Source organism: Stylophora pistillata, chromosome 14, assembly GCF_964205215.1.
Source record: "Stylophora pistillata chromosome 14, jaStyPist1.2, whole genome shotgun sequence".
Lineage (NCBI taxonomy): Eukaryota > Metazoa > Cnidaria > Anthozoa > Scleractinia > Pocilloporidae > Stylophora > Stylophora pistillata.
Genome location: NC_142532.1, coordinates 9500444 through 9510086, shown reverse-complemented (window position 1 = coordinate 9510086; position 9643 = coordinate 9500444). Strand labels below are relative to the sequence as shown.

At 38.7% G+C, this 9643-nt stretch overlaps 1 protein-coding gene across 1 annotated transcript; it reads right to left on the bottom strand.

Moving 5' to 3' along the window:
- Window positions 1–3272: 3272 nt before the first annotated feature.
- LOC111340653 (uncharacterized) lies at window positions 3273–9347 on the bottom strand. Its single transcript, XM_022947532.2, has 3 exons — window positions 8762–9347; window positions 4518–4643; window positions 3273–3984 (listed from the first exon to the last, which is right to left on the bottom strand). Exons 1-3 carry the CDS (start codon window positions 8982–8984, stop codon window positions 3653–3655), a joined length of 681 nt encoding a protein of 226 aa, XP_022803267.1. The 5' UTR covers window positions 8985–9347; the 3' UTR covers window positions 3273–3652.
- Between the last annotated feature and the right edge of the window lie 296 nt (window positions 9348–9643).

The window sequence follows — 9643 nt, the reverse complement described above, 5'->3', positions numbered from 1 at the left end:
TTTGATGTGTTGAGCGGCTGATGTGAATGCAGGAGATAGAAACTAAGATAAAGAAGACGATTTTTGGAGAAGTAAAGGTTGCTTCACTTCACATTTAAAAGAAATATTCAACCGATATGAAATCTTGCGACGGCGAAAAAAGAAGAACTCAAGTGAAGGATAATCTACCTGAAGTGGAAGAAGACTTTGAAACTTAAAGGAAAATAATATGATATAGCCAGAAGTCGTGTGTAGGATTTTTGAGATGAGCCCGGGAGGCTATCTTTGACAGCTGTTTAATGATTTTCTTAATTAGCAGTAAACGTCTGTAAACATCAGATCGTAGGCGCGCGCGCGAGCACACGCAATTGTCAGCGGTAGCTATAACAGATCACGAGCAAATGTCGATCTTATAGAATCTAGATTTTTAAATGCGCGAGAACGCGCGCGGAAATTGCTAAACTCACGAAAGCTATTGCATGAAAACAAGTCCGGTGACCCCTTCTTTTTATTGTTCCAATATGATAATAACGTCGAAAGGAATCATCAGAAAAAAAAATAGAAAATTCTACGGGAGGAAATTTGCGATGTCTGAAAATTGCCTTTTTTCTAGATTTTCTGAAATTCCACTCTGTAGAATTTTTTAAAAATCTTTGTGCATTTTCCTTTTCAAGTGCCAAAAGCAATCACTGAAAAAAATCATGGGGTCACCGGGTTAGTTTTAGAATTATTTAAGCCACAAGCTAAAATATGCGTCTGAATAAGCCCATGAAAGCGTTGCCATGGAAACTGCTGGTGACGAAATGACACCTATTTTTGGATAACCAATGATTATATAATTCAACCCCGTAAAAGTGTTCAACAGGCCTTGGTCAGTCTTTCTGTTGTATTCTTTCAAAGTTACAAACCATCAAAAAGACGAAAACCGGTACGAGTCACCTTAAATACTACCCGGCCGAGCGCTGCTACTAGTTTTTTTTTTTTTTTTTTTTTCGCGGTCGGAAAAAAAAATTTGTTCGTGGCCGAACGCTGCCACATGGCTGAGGGCTGCCAAACAAACCCAGAATGCACTACCATCAAAAAGTTCATGAGCTAGAAGCAATTTCTGGGTCGAATAATTCATACCCATGTCCTTGTATGTCTAGCAGCATGAGTTTTTTGTCTGACTTTTCATAAGAAAAATGGGTTAGGCATTGAGCCTTCTGACCCATAACATCTGTTTCCTCGACACAACAATCACCAGTATTGTTTAAGTACTTGGTAAACTGTCCATCAATAAACTCCTTCACAGTCACAAATTCTCCTTTATCAGTCACCGTAGTAGATCTTTCTATACCTTTGGACCTCTCCGGAATGCATCAATAGCATGTTTTTCAATGATTTTTTGTTCCAACTGGCGAACAAAATTCCTTGCAAGAAGATGCATCTGAACCGCCTTTTGGGTGTGTTGTTGGACAGTTTTCCCAATATCATTTATTCCCTTCGCAGCATCAGGAAGGTATCTTTTAATGACCCAGGTAGTCCCCTTGTACTGTGGGTGCTTTGTGGTTGCTTTGTATGCATTGCGAAACCCACCTTGAGCGAACGGCTCTTTTCCTTCATTGAATTCGACAGTTATTATTATACAGCTCCTTTCCTTTAATTAATTTATGCGTTGTATCTCCTGCATCACGCTTCTTCCCTCTTTTCGCAGTCACTTTCTCTTTTAACTTTTTCCACGTGGCATCCGCCATACTAGAATCTTGAAAGTTATCCTGCAAAGAATTCTGGGTTTGTTTGCCAGCCCTCGGCCATGTGGCAGCGTTCGGCCACGAACAAATTTTCTTTTACGACCGCGAAAAAAAAAAAAAAAAAAAGAAAACTAGTGGCAGCGCTCGGCCGGGTAGTATTTAAGTTTGATTTGATTTAATTTATCTTTGATTTCATTTTATTTCTATTTTACATTTTACTCTTTCACTTGCTTTTATTTTAAAAAAGAAAAATGAGAAATAAATCGAAATTAAAAAAAATAACAAAAATAATTCCTATAGATTTGAATATTTTTAATGGCAGTTCTCGGCCACCATACAGGTGGCTCAAGCTATGCTACAACGTGTTGTGCACGGTGAATCGGTGGCGATTAGGGCGTCAAGCTAAAACACATCAAAACGGCCACAAATCACGAGGAGAACAACACAGACTACTCTCTAAGAAGGTAAGACTTTATTTCTTTGATCATTTCACACAACTTTACATTTACGGAGCTCAAAAGCAAGTTCAACTAAACCACTATACAAACTCTTTAATAATCCACCGTGAAAGAGCCTGTGGCAGAGCTTGGGCTACCTGTGGTTGTTAGAGGGAAGGAGAGGCAAGGTGTTACAGGTTTTTCCCCCTTGTTTGTCAGTGGGCCCTGGGATCCACTCGGTCAGCTTAGTTTCCCAAGCCCGTTCGGTTAGGAGCTCGTGTGTTGCGTCTTTAGTTTCAGCAGAGTTCACTTTACAACCTCATTATTTGTCAGTTTATCACTCATCGCAGCACCATCCATGTAAGTTTTCTTCTTTTTGTTATTTTATTGTTTTCCCTTATCATCTTTTCTGTCTTCTGTTTCCGTTTCATCGTTTTCTGTATTTTATTTGCATGTAGTTTCACCACTCGACACCGAAGATAAATAAACACATTGATTTGCATAGTCTTCGTGTTTGGTTGAACACTGCGCTGAGAACGCGGCAGAAGGGTTGAGCTTACTTTCAAATTGTCAGGGACTTAATATTAATTCAAATAAGGACTTCTGATTTAATTGTAGCCAAATGCTCATATTCTCTTGTCTGACTTGTGATGTTTACAACCAGGAACTGGTACATTAAAGTGTTGCACCCAGTGTGTCATTTTTTTCCTTAAATTTCACGAATAAACGCCACATCATGCTGACTGAAATAATTTCGCTTTCATCTGCAGCATTCAATTAAGGGCGGTATTTTATCCCAGGCAAACCATCGTATGTGTGCGTGGACACGATAAACTATAGAAATACAAAAATATTGGTTGTGAAAAAAAGGCTCACTGGTCGCGAAAGTGAGCCTTTTACTGGTGACATCAACACATCCAACCAACTCCACGATTCTCCCTCTCTTTTTGCCTATTTCTCTACTTCATAGGAATAAGTGACAATCTCGTACCCAAGGTGCCCCATCTTCCTCTCTCAAACAAAGGTAAGGGAGAAACAGAGAGGATCCTGGAAGCGAGATGGCAAATGAACGTATGCACTTGTTTTCGAGTGTCGAGTGTGTAAGTATGCAGGAGGCGTAACGGAGTTGAGTATGAGACATGTTTAATTCCTTCAAAAGCCGGTAGGGTGTTTTCATCTGTCGTGAAACTACGGACTGAAAGACTCGTACACTCTGAACATTCAAACTGAGTGTTTTACATGGACGTAGCGATAATTCTTGAAAGTGCAGCGAAAGCCGAGGGAACCAAACTTATTTTTATTGTCCACATGGCAATGTAAATAAATCTAATTTATCTTTCAAATGGGTAAGATAATTCAAATAAGTCATGACCAAGTAAAAGTTAACGTTTAGAATTCCTGAGTTTTGGAAAGAGCAGTCAGCCTCCATCAGCTGATGAGATTCAGGAATCTTGCGTTGTGCACGGGGTCTGAATGAAATAAGTTTTGAAATTGTGAAAGGCTTTGCTAACTTTCTTCTTCATCGAGATTGTGTGGCTCATTGTTTGTACTTGTAACAGATTCTCTGGCCTCTTGCCTCCATTTCATTCTCCTGTTTTGAAACCACACTTTGACCTGATTATCTGACAAGCCCAGCATGGCGGCCAACTGATGTCTATCTGCTTTTGTCAGGTATTTCTGAACCTGAAAACGCTTCTCAAGTCCCTTACGTTGTAAGTTAGAAAACACTGCTCGAGTCCAGGGTCTTCTAGGTCTTCGTGACCGTGACTGTTCATGAATAGACTGTGTATAAGATTCTGAAGAAGTTGGCGGATGCCTCTTACAGCTAACGAAAAGATCTGTGGGGAGAAAGCAAAAACCTTTTCTCGTGTTATCTTACCATGTTATCACACACAGTCCAGTTAAGATATGCGGATTTGTATGATAAACTAAATTACACACGTTTTTGATTGGTTAACGTTCTCACTTATGATCTATTGGAGGACACACACACAGACGCAACCATCAACGACGTTTTACTTTTTTTATCGTATAAAAGCCACCAGAATCCATGTTACCGTGCGTTTGGACAGCACTAGGAATAGATCACAGACGTCAAAAATGTGGTGAAAACATCAGTGACACACTCGTCTGCACTTTTTTTGTTGTTCCTACCTCATTTTCACGTCATCTGTGATCTATTTCTGCCAAACGCATGGCAACACATAATATATTGTGTTGATCGGATTCAATGAAAATATCGATGACAAGGTGGATTAGAACAAAAATATCCCATATCGTATCAAGCCGCCATTAATTCTTCTTTTCCTTTGTGTTCTGACATATTTCTTCGACCCGATCTTGCCAACTAACTTCATAATGTCCGTCTTACCTGAAGACGTACGGAAGAAGGAAGAATTTGCACCATGATTGCAGTTGTATCCATGGACTGGTGAATAACAAGCGTATGGGGGTCTCCAATAACAAGCGGGGTGCCGAGCCACATGACAGGGAGATCCTGAAATGGTGAAAAGATTTGCATTCTTTTTATATGTTCTGTGACCAATGAATTTTTCTTGATTGGGTGTTACTGAGAAGCTTGTTTTACATGATTTTAAACTGTTTTAGATATGTTGATCGTGCATTTCCCATGACGCTACTGCGAGATGAAATAAGGGTAACTTTGTTAAAAACCTTCCCATCTCTTTATCAACGTGTGCATAGTTAGTAGAGGAGACTCCAGTCCTCTCTACGAACTATGACGTGTGTTACTAACAGAAAGTAGGAAGACGTTACATCCGTATCGCGCGTTTTCTGTGTTGAAGCAAAACAATACAAAGATCTGGTGCTCCGAAAGTATTTTTCCATTGTATGCACATTAAATGAAATCAACTTCTATATCATGGAAATTCTCAGAGGGATTCTCTAAGTGCTGGTCAAGAAATTGTATCAAATCAGGAATTCAACAGAGTATGTTACAGGTGTCAAAAACCACAAGGCTTGGTTGTTCAATGACAAGACTAACCTCACCTAGGGCTATTAGCAACTCGTTGATTTTCATACTCAGTTATTGTTTACATTCGTGTTTCCTTCAGTTCCCCCACCTTAGGAATGTTCAATTTTACAGAAGAATAATCAAAACTACTTTTGAATATTAATAGTCCTGGGTAGGCCGTGAGAACAGCCTTTTGAACAACTGCCGCTTTAGCCTTGAGCAAGTTCTGGGGGAAATGTGAAGTACCAACTCGGTCGAATTCAGCCAACAGTGGTTGTCCGAGCTGTAATTATTGCAATAAGGCTGCCAAAAACACGTGATCAAGCCAAATGCTTTACATCCCGACATAGTAATGAATTCATGTCCATCGCTAAATTTCCTCAGAACAAAATAATGAATGAACTTGTTACCATAATCAGCAGCCGATTCGTTGAACACTGTGATCAGTGCACAGAAAAACGTATTGATTCACTATTTCTTGTAATCATAAGTTGAAACAGAGTAAAAAAGCCTAGTTTTCTGCTGTCGCAAGTAATATTGTCATGGATAAAAGTAAATTTAAATCGGCAGTTTTCAGCACAAGCCTTCTAGGGGCAACGACTCCCTTTTTTTCTTCATTTATCTAAAAGATCCCTTCGCTGTGTTGACATTCTTTTGGGAAAAATCAATTAGATCATTGTCATTTTTGATGCGATGCTGTTACTACACAGCTGAGGTGTATGTCCAAGGTGTGTCTGAATACTACTGCCTTGTTCTCTGACGGTTCTGTTTGTTAGCATTGGTTTAACACTTTACTATCCCTTTCTTTGCACAAACAATGTTTGTTTTTCTTTGAACGAAGACGAATATGTCCATTAATGCTTTTAGCTTATGAAAACATAGCAGCGAACAATACGGAGGAACAAAAACTACCCGGTTAAAAATGGAACAAACTGTTAAAAAAACGTTGAACTGGAGCGAAATTTTAAAACAATTCAGCTGCCGAAGGTTGGCAAAGACCTTAAATGAATCAGTGTAACTCAATCATAATTTAAAAGATAAATATATTTTCGAGCGCAATTTGTTTGTTGGCAATCTTTCAGAGCTATAGTCTCTTAACAGCTCGTATAGATAATAAAGTAACAAGTTGGCCTCCGAAGCAATCGCACCCATATTAATCATTGAAATGTAAGAAATTAAATTTACAAGCCAGGCTCACATGTTGTCAGACGTAAAACATACTTCAAAGAAAAACCGACAAGCAAGAAAGGTTGATATGATAAAATTTGAATGTGTCAATGGAGCATTCTGTGTGTATACAGCTTTGTGATAAGGATGCAATTGAATGATCCACAATGAATGACTTTACTGATTTTCACTGTATTATTTTGTCTTATTATTCTTCAGCGCTGAAGATTTTATTCGTCGTTAGAAACTGAAGCACAATTTCTTAGTTTTCAGTCGCATTTCAATTAGTGCTTTCCTTTTACAAGATTCTTGTTGGGGAATTTTCCGGCGAAGATGCTGATTTGCCTTAAATCATCACTTTAGGTGTGAAAAGAGATACAAAATACCCGACTTTTTTCTGAGTGAATGTTTTAGAGGTTGCGTTGATTAATTAGAATCCTTGATTGGGATGTCGCATGTTAGTAAACCTCATCAGTTTTCTCCAAAATAGTCACCATGCGCTTTTTCATCGCTAATTTACGTGGTGCTGTTCGGCTTTCTGTGATGCAAGTTTATGTGAATGCTTTGTCAGGTTTCACATAAAACTTTGTGCAGTGTTTCATTTTGAAGAAAATATAATGTCTTAATCATAATAATAAGCAAAAGGGTGGACCTAACTGCGTTTTATGTTTAGTGGTTAGTGGAGCTTAAAATGAAAAGATGGACCTGCTCTCTTCCGTAACCCGGCTCCAGCAACAATCTCTGTCCGTAATATAACCCTTTCAGTTTGAACAATAATGAAGCAGTATTTCGTCTTTAGTTCTCAGTTAGATCTAACGTTTTTGGCTGCAACTATGACAAACCATTGTGAACAACATTATAACCTGAAGGAAGCCCAGTCTGGGATCTATGTCTCACTTAGATCTCTCTTCATCTGGCCCCAACTAACAACATTGACCTAACTTCACGACGCTAAATACGTGCACGTAGTCGAAGGAGGCAGAATTGCCTCTTCAAATCTAAAAGTCCATGTAGGAACGATAATCGAACTGAAATGCAAACACGTTTAGTGTAACCAATAAAGAGCTGAAGTATTTCTAGATTTGGGTGAGTTAATCTGGGCATTCAGTCAGCATTGGCGGTAGAACTTGCGCCTTTTTTGGAGACTATCATGACAAACCATCTTGAAATGCAACATAGGAAACCAAGAGAGTGTATTAGTTAGATATCTGGCGGTATTCATACTGCTTGACCTTTCTTTGATGCCGTTCAAATTAATGGACGCAAATTATGATAAACATGAATAATCAGCTCTGTATTAACAAACACATGTCTTTTGACGTGGCTCAGGTGCTTTTTCTTGCCTATAGCTCTGAAGGATTTGGGAAAAATCGGCAAAGAAAAGATATATTAAAATCAGCAAGGTTTTTTTTTTCATGTGGAACAAACAAAGAAGTACTCGAATTCAGGAAAAAATTTTCCTTGAATATCTTTTAGAAAGATAAAGAGAGAAATAAGATACAATTTACGAAGAAACAACAGAAAGAAAAAACATCTACGAAAAAATCTTGGCTGTATTATCTGGTATTTATCTGATCTTTGCTCTTCCTGAACTCACAATACACTGAAACACTTCCGCCCAATTAATTTTGGCTGAAAATGCTAGCGGAGGGCAAAGCGTGTTTCGCGTTGGAGAAAATATTCAATTGTGAATATGGGTTATCAAATCTATAGACACGCTATTTGTAAGATAAGTAAGAACGATTGATTAGACTGTACACCAAAATGATTTTAGAAGCGACATCTCTACAACGATTGCTCAGTCCTGTGCTTCCAGCATGTCGCTTACCAGGAGAGCCTTCACGTCATCTCGAATGGTTATAATGCAAATAGCAATCCCTACTGATACGATACACGACCACAGCACGTGTTAAAAACTGACAAGACGACGACCTCTTAAGGTTTTCGTACCCCGAATATCTCACAAATCTCTTACAGTATCTATATGTGGCACGACTATACCTAACGGACTCTAAAGAAAGCACTAGCTTGAGCTCTGAAACACGATATATGGCGGTGGATGCACCATTTGCAAGTGGTAAGGTTCATCTTTCAAACGAATTAGTGCGCGTCAGCGCACTTCTAACATCGCAGGTTTAAAATCATGAAAATATATGATAAACAAATAAAAAGAGACCATTTGATTCATGTTAGACTTGGTACACTTAAAACAAACATGAAGTTTCCAAATTCACACAATCCGTGATACAGAGATTAATTTTATTAAGTATTCGTTAAAATGTGAATGAGAAGTATCGCTAGCAGTGAAAATGTGTTAACAGTGATATAACAATCGAAAGAAAACAACATAATAAGTCACCGAAGACAGTTTTGTACACGTTCATTTGTGTCATTGTACTACTTTGCATGTAAAGCCGCTACGTAAAAACTGAACCTGGAGCGGTTATCGTGGAATAAAATACAATATACTTTACCGTAACATGTCAGGTAAGTTGAATCCAATGGTTGAGGACGTATCTGTGAGCGGTTATCAGTGATTTGAGTGGAATTTTGTGACGAGCTGGGGTGTTCTACTGATGCAGTCGGCTTTGCACTGGGACATTGTACTGCAGACGGGAAGGTTTGTGGTGCCAGAATATCATCGATAAGAAATGACGCCACCCTAGGTCTGTCTTCTTGTCTTTGATCCATGTTCATTGAGTATGTTGAAGTCTGTTGTTCACTGGCACGCGAACAAAACTGTTAAACTGTTTAAGGTGAGCGTGGCCTGTAGTTCGTCGGTCGGCTGAGAGGAACACCTCTGTCTTGTGGCTCGATATGTTGACACGTCTTTGTTGACCGTCACGTTTTTATCCATTAGCGTTGGTTTGTTGATTTTTATTATCTTTACTTTTGCTCATCATATGGCAAACTATGACGAGCGCTTCAGGATTAAAGTCAATTTACTTTAGTTGCAATGTTCTGCGATCAAAGAACAGAACTCATCATTTCTACTACGAATTACTCGCCGACTTTGTGAAAGGGACTGTTCTTGGCACTGATATGTTAACATCACTTTGAACAATGAAAAAGAAGGCTAATGGATACATTGTTGCTAATATCACGAAAACTGATATAAGTTGAGATAAGGATAACTGCAGACATGGAGTATCAGAACACTGAAGGCCGTTTAATAACATGATACAAGCTTAGTGTGTGACCCCATCATGCCAATCAGACCGTGGCCATACTGAAGCCTTTATGATGATGCTATAGTTAATACATCGTCTATTTTAACGCTGATCTGTTTGGAAAGTAATCGCATATAACTCAATTAGAAGTTATATTAAGCGGCTCATACAGCAAACCAAAGTCTG